The sequence below is a fragment of the Anser cygnoides genome, chromosome 5 (assembly GCF_040182565.1).
Source record: "Anser cygnoides isolate HZ-2024a breed goose chromosome 5, Taihu_goose_T2T_genome, whole genome shotgun sequence".
Lineage (NCBI taxonomy): Eukaryota > Metazoa > Chordata > Aves > Anseriformes > Anatidae > Anser > Anser cygnoides.
Window position 1 is genome coordinate 60,675,228 of NC_089877.1, and position 15,549 is coordinate 60,690,776.

At 43.9% G+C, this 15,549-nt stretch overlaps 1 protein-coding gene across 3 annotated transcripts in view; it reads right to left on the reverse strand.

The window, feature by feature from the left end:
- MNAT1 (MNAT1 component of CDK activating kinase) overlaps positions 1 to 15,549 on the reverse strand; it is a 123,901-nt gene that overhangs the window by 82,752 nt on the left and 25,600 nt on the right. For all 3 annotated transcript variants that reach the window (XM_066997383.1, XM_066997384.1, XM_048066010.2), the window contains exons 2-3: positions 5,413 to 5,565; positions 3,658 to 3,731 (exon numbers count right to left, since the gene is read on the reverse strand). In XM_066997383.1, coding sequence (XP_066853484.1) covers positions 3,658 to 3,731; positions 5,413 to 5,565 — 227 coding nt within the window. The remainder of the gene's footprint in view (positions 1 to 3,657; positions 3,732 to 5,412; positions 5,566 to 15,549) is intronic.

Genomic DNA, 15,549 nt, shown 5'->3' on the forward strand with positions numbered 1-15,549 from the left:
CTTCCAACCAACATTTCTGGGGTTACTACAAAGCAATTGTCAGGAAAAAATAAAACCCAAAACTAAGCCAGGAAAAATCTCGTTAGGCATTATTAGTTATTTCTGTTTATCCTCAGTTGTCTTTTATTGCGACAATTTTCCAGAAAAACACCCTGGCATGCTACTGACTGATTCAAATCCCTCATCCCCACCAGATCTAAGGAAGATCGTTTTGGCTGGAACAGCGCGGCACTGAAATCTTTGTTCAGATGAGACGGCTGAAACGGACCTTTGATAAAGCTGCCCTTTTTCATACTGAGTTATTCCCATTGTTAGCAGCAGCAATACCATCCTTGTGCACACACACGGAGGAAAAAGACCACAAAGAATAAACAACATAACCCACAAGCGATCGTAGATAATAAAATCCTGCCTATCCGAGGATCGCTTGTCTGACAAATGTTCTGAGCAAGACAAGCCACCAGGCAGCTGGGATTGCACAGTCTCAGAGAAGCAATGAGGTACTGGAATCCGAAGGGCACAAACACGGTAGCCTCCTTCCAAGATGAATGTACTGAATGTTTTAAAAAGCAATAATTACTATTAGGAATCGTGTTGCGGTAATGCCTAGAGGCCTCATTCAGGTATCAGGAGAACGGTGCCAAGCAGTGTGTGTACACAGGCTAGGAGGCGGGCCCTGCTTTGGAAAGCTTTCACACCAGGTTTTTAAAAACTGGCTGGGAAGATACCCTGGGGAAGAAGAAAACCTCGTGGAAAACACAAGCAAAGTTTGCATGATGTCCAGAGACTGCAACCTGTAGTACCACTCGAAGGTTTAACCTTGTCCCTTCTCAGGGACACAGACCTGCCTTATTCCAGTAGATGTTGCACGTACCTTTCCCAAAAAACAGGTTTTAACCTTTTCACTTTATTTTTCTTCCTAGTGTTAATGACAACAAACTGTTTACAATGTTCTCAAATTGTCCAACTGATTTTTCTTCTGGGGAAAGCCTGCTTTAAAATGTGGTTTCTATTTAAAGCCTTGTATAACACATTTTAGCCCAAAGCGTTATTTAGTGGCTACATTCTAAACCACTTAAAAATGTGTTCTTTATAATAGAAATCTTAAGAGGTGACTACCCTAATGTTTGACCTTTTCCCCCCACCTCTTTTGCTTTACCACCCAACACTCTCCTTTAAACAGAAAAGTCTGTAGATATAATACACCTGATATGAAGGGGGGAAAATGTGTTTCAAGTGAGACCATACATCAATCGAACGAGACGCTGCAAACGTTGGAGCTGATTTACCTGAAACATTTGGAAAAGCTATCAGAATCGTGCCAGGGTCACGTGCAGTATACGAATACAGGATGTTTACATTTTGTCTCTGCCAAGCAAGCACTTGATTTTGATCCCCCTCCACCCCTACACCCCAACAACAAGATAAGAAACAAAACTTACAAGCAAGGAGAAAACGGGGTAACGCTGCACTTTTTATCACTTCGACCTTCTCAAAGGAAAACTGGAAATTTGGAGCAGGGGGAAGCAAGGGGAAAATCTGGTTCTCTGCTGCCCGGCTTCCTGAGCTGGCAGCTCCACCACCCGCCACCAGCCACTGCCAACCTGCTGCACGTTGGCCCCACGAGGCAAAGCTTTGCTCCGCATGACTACCCTCTTTCTTTCCCTTCTCACAGCCCAGCTTCCCATGTGCGCAAATGAGCAGGGAATTCACATACACAAAGAAAAGGAAATTACCAGTCCTACTAGCAAAATCTGAAATACCCACAGAGTTGAAGACGCCTCCAACACGTTGTTCAGCCGTGCCGCACACAACACGCACAGCAAAAATGCTGGAAGAAGTCTGGTACGTAGCAGTAGTGTGACAACTGACAGGTGGGGAAGAGTTCAGGGAAACAGGAACAATCACCAAAGGTTGAAAGGAAAATATGTGCAAGGAGCTTTATCACCAGCAAAAGGAGAACAGGGCTTATGTTCTTATCAGAGGTGTTGTTCTTGAATCTAACCAGCCCTCCAGCTTCTGGATCTACCTAAGCAGTAGATCATAAAGTTAGTAGGTCATAAATATCTCCTTAGACTCTGAAAATTTAGAGCCTTCTGACTGCACCCCTTCCTTCCTCTCATCACCCTGGACAATGCATGAAGAAATGAGGAGGTACTTGGCCTTCCTAGTCCTTTTAGTAGTTTAGGTGTCACTTTCCAGCAACTAATTTCAATTCCTGACAGCTCCATTTATTGAGCTTCTATGTTATGCATTTGCAGGACCAGCACAATCACAGATAAATTCACTCTTCTTCACAAGGTTATGAAGACCAGCTGTGAGCTCTGCTGCTTCGAAACCAAGTTGCCATCAGAGGCTCTGGAACCATTTGAAATTTAACAGCCTAATCCCAAGAGCAGGAGAATCGTAACATTCTGCACGAACTGATGAGGTTCAGGCAATTTCAGGCAAAGCTTCAACTCCCTCGTTGCAGATACCAAAAGCCCATGTAAGAGCAGTAAGTGGGAAACCTGTATTTAATGCTACATAAATAAAAAGCAGTTTTCCTTTCCATGAGCACACAGACTCTTCCAGGATCGTCTGGCTAAGCTGCAACCATTCTTTCTACTCCCTCCCTCCTTCCCATACACCATCCAAAAAAGTATACAAACAGAACTACACCCACTCTCCTCCAGATATTTGGACCCGTATGAGTGTGCCTGGTGTTTCCCAGCCACACGATTTAGCTCTCCAGCCTCAGCCTTCTGATGCCAACAAAAACATGACACATTACTCACAGCAGTAAGCGTACTGGATACATTGCTACAAAACAGCACAGTGCAAAAATGAGCAAGGGCTTCTTTGAGAAGCTGAAAGGGAGTGGCATCTCCGTGTTTTCCTTCAAATCGCATTCACTGCCTCTTTTGCACTTTCTAAGCCACCTCTTCTTCTTCCAGGACTAAAAAAAAGAAAAGCCTCAGAAGCTTATATAAATCAAGAAGAAAAAAATTAGGAGTCACCCGTTTGAACACATCCATGTTTTCCTAAGCAAAATCCATCGCTCCACCATAAATCACAAGTCACCCTAACGAAGGAGAAGAAAATAAACTCCATTGACAACATAGTCCCTTTCCAAAGGGCAAAGTTCTACTTCAACTAATCCAAAGAGAAAGAAATCAATGTCTCTTCCTAAACCTCCTTCTTCTACACAGCAACAGAAAATGCTACCACAGTGGTATGTAAGGTCATCAGCTTCAAAGCAGCTTCAACTACTGTAACATGCAGAAGCAAAAATGACAAAAGACACCATATGGCTTCTGTCATGGTTGATAAAGCTAATAGGGGCATATAATGAAAATTTGAATTTCTCTTCTGTTTAATCTTTCACAGTGTAGCACTGACAATGGCCTGCAAGCCTTTCTTTTCCAGCTATAAAGCACTACTTCCTCTTTGAATCATGTTTTTCCCCTGGCAGATAAAACGTTTTACTTAACTGTGTCCTACAGTTCAGCAAATAGGATTGAAACGTACGGAAAAAAAATAATTAGATAAACATCTGACACTATGATAAATCCTTTTACAGAAACTCAACTTAGACATGCTCATAGGCAGTCAAGTCAGAAGATAAAAGCCTCTCATGAGCACAGCACTTCAAAAAATGCAAGCATTAAGACTTACCAATTTCTTCTATTTCTTCCAGGAAATCATTATATTCACTTAGACTGGGAAAGTCATCCTCTCTTTTATTGTATCTTTGAGAAAAGAGAAACAAGCATTTATATAACACACACAGATGAAATTTCAATTCAACAAGGCTCTTGCTGCAAGCATATTAAGTATTGACCTAGTTTTATCAACAATGTGCTTTGTGACTCCCACAACTGACCAGTGCACGGTCTTTAACAGGAGGCAGAAGTGCTTGTTATAAAGGAAAGGAGCCGGTCTGGTATAAATCAGTGCTATCTGTGCCTGCTGTTTGCAGATTATTCTTCCAGTGTTGCAGGTAAACAGGAGCACAGAGACTATTAGTACATAGTAATTTCCAGCCAGGGCTTCACCATGAAAAACCTGTTAAAGGCAGAGACAACAGCAACGCCCACAAGAAAAGCTTTTTCTACAAGTATCAGAAAAGGGAGTTTGGTTCTTTGCCAACCACAGAAAGCTTATGTCAGCAGCAAACTGAAATGCTACGTGATTATCTTACTCCCTATCAATAGATCATTCCAGAACTCATTTATCCAGCTCCTGATAGCTGGAAGAAGTAAAGAAATGAAGGGACAACAAGTCTTGTGAGAACACGGACAGGCTCTGAAAGTCAAGACACACAGGTTTTCCTCCCAAGAAAACATAAAGCTGAGATTCTGCCTGCTCTGCAAACCAAGATACATGACACCCAGGAGTATAAAAATCGAATTCTGAGAAGTCAAGCAAAATTCCAATTTGGAGGATTTTTTTGCCTACTAAAAATTAATCTGGCAAATCCAAATGGGTCAAATATTTTATATTTTCTGTTCTAAATATGCTTTATGCTTGGTCAACTAAGCTGACTTCATTCCAGCTTAACTTTTGTTTGCTTCAGTAGGCCTTATTATCAAACCTTAAAATTATTACTTTCCGCATCAGCATCCTGGTATCCAAGAAAACAATTTCCCTACACCTCAGCAATATCATAAGATTCATTTTGCATCATACTAAGTCTCAGACAAAGGCTGCCAAGCTTACAGTTTACCTGTAGGTTTAGTTTTGTACAAGCAACTCTCTAAGTGTGCTACATTCCATTAGGTTTTCTTTAAACAATGCATCAACTGGCCTGCTTATTTTCCTCATAAAATGTTGTTTCATGGCCACAAGGACTGAGACGTAATTTTAGATGTAATTTATCTCAATTGCAAGAGCTCTTAAATCTGCCTGACACAAGGCTTGTAAGCAAGCATTTCCACTAACAATTGCTGTGTGAAGTAGAAAACAATGTGAACATGGCTTCTCTTTTGTCCATTTTCAGTCGGAAGGGCGCTAGCCTTCAATTCTCAGAACAGGTCCTCAGGCAACAAAACAATCACCGTCCTGCTTCTCGCCCTACTCCCATGTTCACCCCCTCCAAGGGAAAGCAGCTGTAGTCCTCCATACGTAACCATCTCCACTTCGAAGGCAGGTCTTTGCCAGAAGTACACCACACAGAAACACCCAACGTTTTCTACTGCTAAGCAGGAATTCCTCTAGGCTATGTTGAGACTTCATTCCTCAGTTGTTGCAGAGTCAGATTCTCTGAAATCCCTCCATATTAAATGGAGTCAAGCTATGTGATGGTGGTGGTGGTTTTTTGGGGGGAGAAGGGGGAAGTTTTTTAAATAACTACTGGAGGAATAAGTCAATTTTTGGAAACAATGATCCCTGAAATATTCACGTTCCACTCTTTGAACCGGTGACACTCACATTTTCAGCACCTTCTTACGAATTTCCACTTCCTTGTCAACAGCAGGATCCTCAAAGAGCTGTACCCTGAAGTTACTTTTCCGCAGGGGGGTATCGCACTCGTGGCAGTTCCCAGCCCCTCTTACAAACAGCAGCTCCACGCAGCTCTCGCATCTGAGGAAGAAAGGAAGAGTAAAAAGGCAGGCACATGTTAAACGGTAACTGACACAGAAGATTGTCCCCCACCCCTTTTTTGGTGCTCCCACACGCATTGCATCGCCCCTTTCTTTCCCTTTTTACACCCAGTACCACCGGGCTCTGCAGCCCTTCCCGCAGGTACCCAACAACTGCAAGGAAGCACGGGCTCTCCCCCAGGGCAGGAAGGAAAGGACCAACCTCAGCAGCACCATGGCGTTTATTCGCCCTGCCCAAACAGCTTGCCTCTTTGCTCAGGCTCAGAGTTAATCCAGGGACACCGATGTCCTTTGCGTCAAGGGGAAGTTTGTTCATGGACACTGCCAAACTCATCGCACACGGACTAGACGGCAATATCCTTATTTGCTCTTATTTGCACTACCTGGCAGCACAGAAAGCCCCGGTGATGTTCTCAGTGCCACCCTCAGTGCAAGCAGGGATACCAGATCTTGCTTCTCAAGATCTTCAGATCTTCCAAGCACCCACTGCTATCACCACGTTACAACTGTTACAGCAAACCTGAGCTAAACTCCAGCCCAACACACTAAAGGAATCAAAAATATTCTCTATACTATTTTTACCAGTGCCCGGCTCTCCTCTGCCTTCTGCAAAGACTTTTAAAATGGCACATAAATGCACTTCTTACCCAGGCTGCACAGAAATAAGGCAATACCACCTTTCTGGCTTTCTTTATTCTGTCTTAATGAAGATTGCAGATTTTAAGACAATGCTTGGAACAAATTAGCATTAAATAAAGGGAGAACGCACAAGAAAGCTAGTTATTTTAAATAAAAAGAAAGCATTTGGGTACTAATAAGCACAAATTTCCAGCAGAGGACAACACCTGCTGCAGTCATTTCCTGCTGCTACGGGGGCAAGAGGGTGTCTATTTATAACTTTGGTATATGGAAGCCAAGACAGTTGTACATTAAGGGCTAGGCTGCATCGCACCTTCACAAACTCAGCACAAAACTAAACAAGTTAAGAGAAACAATACTGACAAGGCTGCAAAGGATCTTAAACAAACCCTCGCCCCGCCGACCTACTCCCAACTCGACTGGTTCCAGTACGCTCAGAGCAGAGCTGGCCGGAGCCGGCTAGTTCTGCCCAGCTTCTGTTTTCAAGATTAGAAAGCGCAAGGCAAATTCAATTGTATCTTACAATTTAAAAAAGGAAAAAAAAAAAGTGTTTTTTTTTTTTTTTGTCAACAGCAGCAGAACTGCAGTATCGTAATGCATCTCGCAGCTGACTGCACCAAAGAGCGAATCTGGGATTTACTTAGACATTTTCCAGCCCAGGAATTCCTCTAGCGAGAGGAACAAACACATTTAAATATGATTTATCTGTGAAGGGAGAGATCAAACCTTTTGGCACACTACATCTCAAAGCCAGAAGACATCGGGACATCAGCTCAGGAGCTGCCCTTCTCTGCGAAAGCCTTTTAACTCGCTATCATGGCAGAAGCAACACCGAGTGAAAGAGAGGGGGAAAGGAAGGGAAAGGCTCTCGCCTGCTTCCCCCGACCAGTCTGTGCACGCAGCAGCCCTGTACCTAAGGACAGTTTCGCCGTCTCCTTCGTTTTGGCAGCCAACGCTGTTTGTACCTCTCTCAACACAGCAACCGAAGTACTTGGGGGGGGAAAAAAAAGCCCGTCTCCTCCTCCCTGTTTTTAAGTTATAGAGAAGGGAGTGCAAGGCTCCAGAACTTGGCAGGTGGATCCAAGCGCAGGTGTTTGCATTGTTTTTTAGCGTGGTGTTGCCTAAGGAGCAACAGAGCTGGGGCTCCGTGCGCGAGACATTAGCACAGACAGAAGCACCTGAAACTGCTTCGTGTTTTTCCCCTTTTCCCTCAATCAAAGACATTTCAAGTTTACACAGGACTTGACTAAGGACAACACCCCTCCTTGCAAAAGCACTCCAGTGCTGGTGGCCTGGCGTTTCTAAGGCTAGAGGATAGCCTGCCACGCGCAGGAGCCCACACCTTGCTACAGGAACCCCGCATGAGCTTTCTCTCACTCACTCACGCACGTCCACCCATGTATTTATCCACACATGGCTCCTCTGGAAGTCAGAGGTGGCTATAGGAGACACGTCGAGGGCAGGATGGGACTCGGCCCACGCCTCGCCTCCTCGCCATCTCCCGACAGACTTAACGCACACGGTCGCGTGGATCCAAGCTTACTCCCTGGCAGACCTGTCGTCCTCGTCCCCACAAGCTGCAGCCGCTTCCCCAGAGATGGCAAGCACACTTGGTCACGGGTTTCCATCTTACTCCTGGCAAAGGAGAAAAGCCGCTTGCAGGATTCCTGCCAAACGAGCTCCTCGGGGTCCTGCCGCCCACTGCTAACTGCAACGAGCGCGGTGCTCACGTGAAGAAACCCCCCCAAAACCCCTGATCTCACACCGTGCTGAGCACAAAACCAAAACCAAGCTGCGCCTCACACTGAGACCGTGAACAATACCACAAGACTATGCAGAGATGCAGCAAAGGGCCTCAAGTCTGTGATTTTTTCTTATTTATACACATATACATGTTTATATACATGGTATGCATCTGTGTTACAAGTGTTCTTGCTTAAAAATCAGTCTACACTTTTGGTCAAAACTTCCTACAACTGGTTGAAGAGAACAGCTTCACATGAGATCTCAACACCAATCGCTGGTTCTCATCTTCATGAAGAGATAGTATGGCCTCTGGGACCTGTGTTTCATTTCACACGTTCACTAAAATATCTCAATACCTTTTAGGTTTAGCTTTTTATTCTGGTAATAGGTGAAGATAAAAAAAAAATACCCCAGGAGTTACTCACACGCAGACAGCAGGGGAAGACTATTAGTAATGTCAACAACAAAAGCAATCGCATCATCTCCAGGAATAAAGGCTCCTGGTCCTCCACAGCAGGACAATAAATAGCAGTACACTCGCTTTCATTTCCGTGGACGTTGGCTTGATCCGTCTTTTTCTTCTTTTTCATCGCCATGAAATATTAAATGAATGGCTCAGCCTAAGCGGTCTACAACGACGCCACATTTTTGAGGAAAACAAGCAATAAAGCATCTAGATGGTCGGCAGCACCAATGCTCAAATAGCCCTACATGCCTTATATATACTTCAATGGTCAAGGACTTCAGGATCCTACTAAAAATACTTCTGATACATTGCGGAAGAGAAGCAGAAGTTCCTCTCCAGAAAAAATAAGATATTTAACAACTGAATTACACTTACTGGAATCTCATGTGTGTTTTGGACAAAGTGCCTCCAAAGGATAAAAGATTTGTGCCCAAATCTGCATTCCCTCACCCCACACACACGCAGACTTCACGTAGGAAGGATGGGAGACAAGGCATCAAGCCTCTTGGACATCTGAATAGATGAAAACACCTCACAACATCAGCATAGCTTGATGGCCCCACGCACTTTTCTAGCTTAGCTGGCAACAGAGCAAACAAAACAAAGGAAGATTTTCACATGCAGGAGAACTAGATAACCCCTTTCCTTAAATTTTAGATTCTGCTGAGCATAGCACAAATTTGCAGGACTTAGATATGCAGCCATTAATCATTTCAGAAAAAAATCTTTATGGCTTTTGCTGTTGACTAGGATTATTACAGAATGAGTTACTACCCTTCTTTACAAAGGTTATTTTTAGTAGATACAATTATTAAACAGAGTCAAGTATTTAGAATCCCTAAGACCCTCTTTTCCAGCTTTTATAACCAAGATGTTTCTGTTATTTAAAGTAACAGGCAAAACAAATGATCCTTTCTACTGTGGAAAAGTTTAGACTAAAAACATAATACAGACTTCAACGTATAGCCAAGACTTGAACTACAAACAAAAGGAAGGGACGGAATCAGCAAAAGAGATATGTTTTCACTTGTTCCTCAGTTCCGATGTCAGAGGGAAATTTACTTACAGAATCGGAACGATCCTTGATTTATAGATAGGGAACATGAAAAACAAACATAGAAAACACACACAAGAAAGGTTACTGTAGAAAGACATCTCGATTTTTCAATCAAAGATGCTTCTAAGACCATTCGCAGGCTTTTTGCTTAGCTTGGGCTAGACAACTGCGTCTTGCACAAAGATTCTGGAATTGGGGTATGAATGGCCCAACGTGCAGCAAGCAGCTGTCAAACCTGTTTATTTCACAACCTTCAGTACATTTAGCAAGTACTCATAACCCACGGTGGTTTCTGCTGCATAGCCAAGAGTTCACCTACTATTTGCAATTGGCCATTGCAGGTTTGTTTTCCAAAACAGGCTGAGGGGCCAACAGGCACATCCTAGAAGGCAGGTTCTTCCTCGAGCATGCAGCAGTGATGAACTCTCCCTGATCCACGAAGCTATGGGATCTGAGTGAAAGCAATTGTTTTGTTCCACATTACAGGACAGGGAGCACAAACAGAGGAAAAAGAAGCATGACTGCGATGATGCCAAACACTTCTGAGAGCCTCGGAACAAAGGACCTTATGAGACCAGTAGCTCTCAGATGAGGAGGGAGCTGGGAACAAAGTAAGTCTCTTTTCACAGCTCAACTTCAGGAATTTAGAAATCCTCATTTAAGTACTTGCTGAAGTAGCTGCCTAGTCTTTGGGGCCATCTCTACCCTTCCCTGCCCACAGAACACAAGAGGGAGCCTGGAGAAGATGCTCACTGCTCCTTCCTTCCTCTGCTGTTCAGATTCTGTGCAGTCTTAAGAATGAGGATTTTGCTGTTCTCACCTTGTAAGGAGACAACTTCCAAATGCTCTCAAAACCTTATTTGGCCGAAAAATCCGTGATGGGTCTGTCCTCAACCAGTACACGAGCAGTTCTCACAAGCAGTTTACGTGCCATCTAGAGATTACAGCTCGTTACAGCAGCAAGGCATTTCAGGTTTCAGGCAGAAATCACAATTCTAGCCACCAACAAATGAGGTTTTTTAGAACAGTGCTTATAAGCTATCTTCAGTCTGCAGCTCCCCTCTGCTCAGCCCACAGTAACATGCACTGCAAGACAAAACCTCAGAGATCACTTTGCTAACATTTACGTTTTTATTTTCAGAAATACCTAGACTCCAGAGAGCTGATCTTAGCTTCTCCTTTAAGTAATAAAGCATAACCAAAAAAAGGCTCCGGTATTCTGTCTATATCTGTATTATGTCACTTCTCAGCATCATCTGCCAAGCTGCTAAGCATACAATCTTTCCTTTAGACTATTTATATCTTTTGGGAAAAGGATGCACGCGTACACTTTTGTTTCATTTCTGTTCTGTCAGACGAGTTCTGCTCCATACTGCAGAAAGGAGGAGGTTAAATGAACCCAGACATCTCAAAAATTCAGAAGACACTCAGCCACAGTTAACCCTGTTTTCCAAACACCCGTATACATGCCCTGACCATCCTGCAAACACTACAGACCAGTACATCTCAACTGCACTTACCAGAAAGAAAGCAGACCAGGTAGTGGTTGAACTACAGTCTTGAATGACTGGCATTTAAAGCAAAAAAAGACATACTGAGTGAATTAATAATAAACAGAAACATTCCCGCCACCCATTGTGTTTCAACATCTCCATTACAAAACCATTTCAAGTGTCTTGGACCTGACAAGAGGATTTTGCAGCAAGCTGAAACTTAACTCACTCAGTACACGAGCCTTTTCTTTTTCCTCAACGCCCCTTCAAAAATTAGAGAAAAACCTTTTATGATATTAACTATGGATAGTAAATAGAAAATATTTTACAGATATTTAAATAAAGTGGTTCTTCACAAGGCACTAATGCATACTCAATTAAACACACAATAATAAAAACATATCTTGTGGCACATTTATCTCAATTGAGTCGAAGTGACAGGCCAATGCTTGACAGGCCAATGCTTGACAACTCAAGAGCAGCTGTGTGGCATTGAGAAATAAGTTTTCACAATGACTAGGCATACCAAAATCAATAGAGAATTTACCCAATGTACCAGAATAACTACTTCAAGCCCATTACAGTCTACTGGGCAAACACATGCGCTAAAATAATAATCCAGCTATGTCAATAACCCTTTTATTCTGTTTTATTCTCTTTCAGTAAGAACCTTTGCAAGTTTTTCAGGTTCTCAACAACATCAAGCTTGGTAGCTTCCAGGATTTGTAGCTGCCCACAGCACACCTAAACCTAGGAGATGATTACAAAATTCTCCGCGTCTGCCTTAAATTTAGGAACTGCACATTTTTCAGATGTGGTCCAGCTCAGTGGTGCTCAATGGCTCCCAAGACCCAGGACAAACATACTTATCGTTAACAAGTCTAAGATCTCACACCAGACTCTATACAGGACACGTTGCTCCATTCTAGTCCCATACCCATTTGTGACCTTGGGAGAAACGCGTGCGCCACTGTGTGGGTTGACCTGCCCCCAGCGCCTGCAGACCTTGTCAACTCAAGTATTTTGAGCATTCGCTTGCTCAGTCTTATGAAACACCTGCAAATACCAGAAATCACACGTGAAAAAAAATAAAACACAGATAACAGAAAAATAAATGCTTTAGGGACCCAAAATAGTCAAGACAAATCTTTCACTTGAGGTTTCTACCTTCTGTTCTGTCCTTTCAATGCATTTTACAGTGCAACAATGGCATGTGGAATCAAGACAAGGAAATAAGGCTGTATGGTAAAAGGGGAAAAAAAAATTAAACAGTATTTATGGCATGACGGGATATCCTGACCACAATACTGAGGGCTTGTCACAAGACACTCCCCACATTTCACATCTAATCTCAGAAATAAGAAGATAAAGTTGATAAAACACACATCTGGAAGACAACCAGGCACATGACCATGGTTTTCCACAAAGACAGCAGTGGTTTGGGGTCTCAATGGGAAGCATGTAAGCTTTTTTAAAGCTCAAAATCAAGACGACCTCTCAAAATCAAAACCTTTACCAACCTCTTGTAGACATACCTGTTGAATGGTCTGCGTATGTTGGCTCATCTCACTCAGCCTTCAGGAGGAATCAAGCCAAATTTCTGCCAAGAGCACTGCCTTCTATTTCACCCTAAGCATAAAAGTACACGGTCCCGTTTCCTTAATCCATTCAAACACAGAGAGACACTGTGGGTGCATGTACACACACTTAAAAAGGTAAAAAGAGCAGTCTGTTGGAACAATAGCTACATCTTCCATGTTCCAGACAGCACTGGAAACACTGCCAGGGCACCAAGAGCTGTATGTAAGAAGAACCATGAAGCTTGCTTGGTTTGAAAAGACTGTGAAAGCACAACCTGTCATGAAAGCGCTGCATGCTAGCTCCAGCACACGTCGTGTTTTATGATACAAGGAAGTCAACTATTCCCTTGCAGGTAAATAATTTTAGGTAAACAGTGTCATTCATTTCAGTTGGAAATGAGTGACCAAACAAGAGGTCAGACATCAGCTCCCATTCGCACGAGTAGCAAAAGTCTTAGCAGCCTCGGGCTCGTATATTCAGCCTAGGAAAACCAAAATTGTATTTATACAGGTTAAGCCAGCACCAGTGCCAAAGCTGCTGCTGCTCTCATCTCCCTTCATGCCGTTGTACGACCTCCTTCCCTTGCTGTCGTCTCCTGCGGGGCAGAAACAAACATTTGTGCAGCCACATGGTCAGTCGCTGGGTTATTTTCCTGCCAGATGAACTCTCCCATTTGGTTCACCACATAGTTCACAAATGCTTACACCAGCACATAGCAAAGGGCAAAGTGAATGTAGGAACGAGCAACGAGGGTGAGAACGCTTAAGCAGCGTGTTGCCAAATATAAAATCCCAGTCAGAGCAGCGAGCACATCGCACTGCTGCCACGGAGCCTTGAGAGCCAGACACGTTTAAGGATGGCTCGTTCGGGAAGCTGAAGCTTAGAGAGAAGAGGGGCTGTGTGCAGCACCAGGCGACGCTGTGAGCAGTGCCATGTTCCTCAGTAGCTTCGCAGATCCCATCTGGAAGCAGAACCAGGAGAGCCCTCCAGTGAACAGCAGGCCCCAGCGAGCCCGGCTGCCAGACTTCTTGCACCCTTCAAACAGGCAAGGGCATCCCACAAACGACGATCCCATTCAGGCAGCTTCTGTCACAGCATTGACGCAGGGGTGGTTTTGACATGGCTTTGACAACAGCGGGTCCCCTGACTGCGGACTTGCCCGTGACAGGAGCACCAGCACCAGAGAGAGGGCAGCGCCACAGCGGGCAGCCATCAGCGGCATAGGCCGACGTGGGATCGCATCCTCTGGGAATAAAAGACCCTCCCCAGTGTCCAGCACAGGATCACAGACTGGTTGGGGTTGGCAGGGACCTCTGGGTCCACCTGGTCTGACCCCAGCTCCAGCAGGGCCACCCAGAGCAGGGAGCCCAGGCCCGCAGCCAGGCAGCTCCAGAAGCTCTCCAAGGAGGAGACCCCACCACCTCTCTGGGCGACATGAACACCACCTGAGGGAAGACAACTCAACCCTTAGAGAAATACTTCCCCTAGAAGGCTCCTTCACAGGTAACCACAGCAAATCAAACTTGTGGAGGTGCCTGGCAGAGCCGGGGCCCCAGGGAGGCCTTTTCAAGCCAAACAAGATCCCAGAACTAAGTTACAGGGAGAGCCTCTGGGTGGGACAGCACAAAGAGCTGGTCCTCTCTTCCCAAGCTCTGAACTCAAGAACACACAGCACTGTTTATTAAATTTTGTCCTTCCCTTCATTCTTACAAAGCTTTTATGACATTATATCAGCTTGACCCAAAAGTGTAAGGACAGAGGACACGACCCAGAAGTGTCCTTCATGATTTCAGGGTACCCTAAGCCACCTGATCACCCCACCTCCAGAAGGGTGACAAAGCACGGTTATGACAAGCCATACAAGAAGAACAGGTGCAGTAGCAGACAAAGGATTAGAACTATTCTTCAGAATTGCTGAAAATAAAAGAGCCAAAAAGCATGTAATTATTTCAGAATATTTTAAACAATGGATACAAGGTCACTTTACAGGCAAGTACCTCCACAGCAGAAACTGAAGGCAACGCAACCAAAAATTCATGCATGTGAAAAAAGTGACAAAGCTACTGGGAGCTCATTGTTTAAAAAGTACCAAGGAGCAGGCAAGGCACCCCACTACAATAATTATTAAAAATTAGCTCATGGTCCCTCTGCAGCGCAAAGCAGCCAGGAAAAGGCATGTGCAACCCAAGGATGCATCTGAACAACTACTGCTATCAGACAGACGGTTACCACCAGGATCTGACGAGACTTCAACTGAAATCACGTTTGCAGGGCTGGTCACTCACACTCAAGACAGATGAGCTCAGCCTGGAAATGCAGAAAAGAGCAACCAGGATGATCACAAGCTTGGGAAGATAGGCTTATCGGAGCAGAAAGAACAGAAAAGGCACTTAAGCTGAAACTGACAGCTCTAACCAGTAGCATACAAATTCATACTGGAAATTGTAGTTTTTAACCAGCCACAACAGTAAGTGTGGAACCACCTGCAATAGGAGCAGCAGGGCAAAAACTCAGTTTCATAATGAAGTTTAATAAGCTCATGAGGAAAACTTTTTGATCTGGATGTCTTCAAAAAGTAACTAGATAGCCAAGAAGGGGTCTTCCACTCCTATCTATGTTCCTCGCAGCTTGTTCTGAATCCTGAAAGCCAGAGAGAATAATGACTGAAGAAGAAAAATAAAAAAGGATTTTAAAAAGCTAATTTTGGTGAAGATAGATATATTACATGCATCTTTGCATATTGAATTTATTTCTCTTCCAAAACAACGGCGTGCATGGCACAGATGTTCTAGCATCTGCTCCTTCTGCTCATAACAGAAATAACTCTTAACCCTCAATCTTAAAGCACTCTTTCTTAAATTATACAGATTCCTATTCTTCTACTGAAAACCAGTTAATTTATCTTATCTGGCATAAAACACAATACGCGTATGTTTTCGAGATCCAGATTTTATTCACTTGGGTCAACTTTTTCATCTTTTC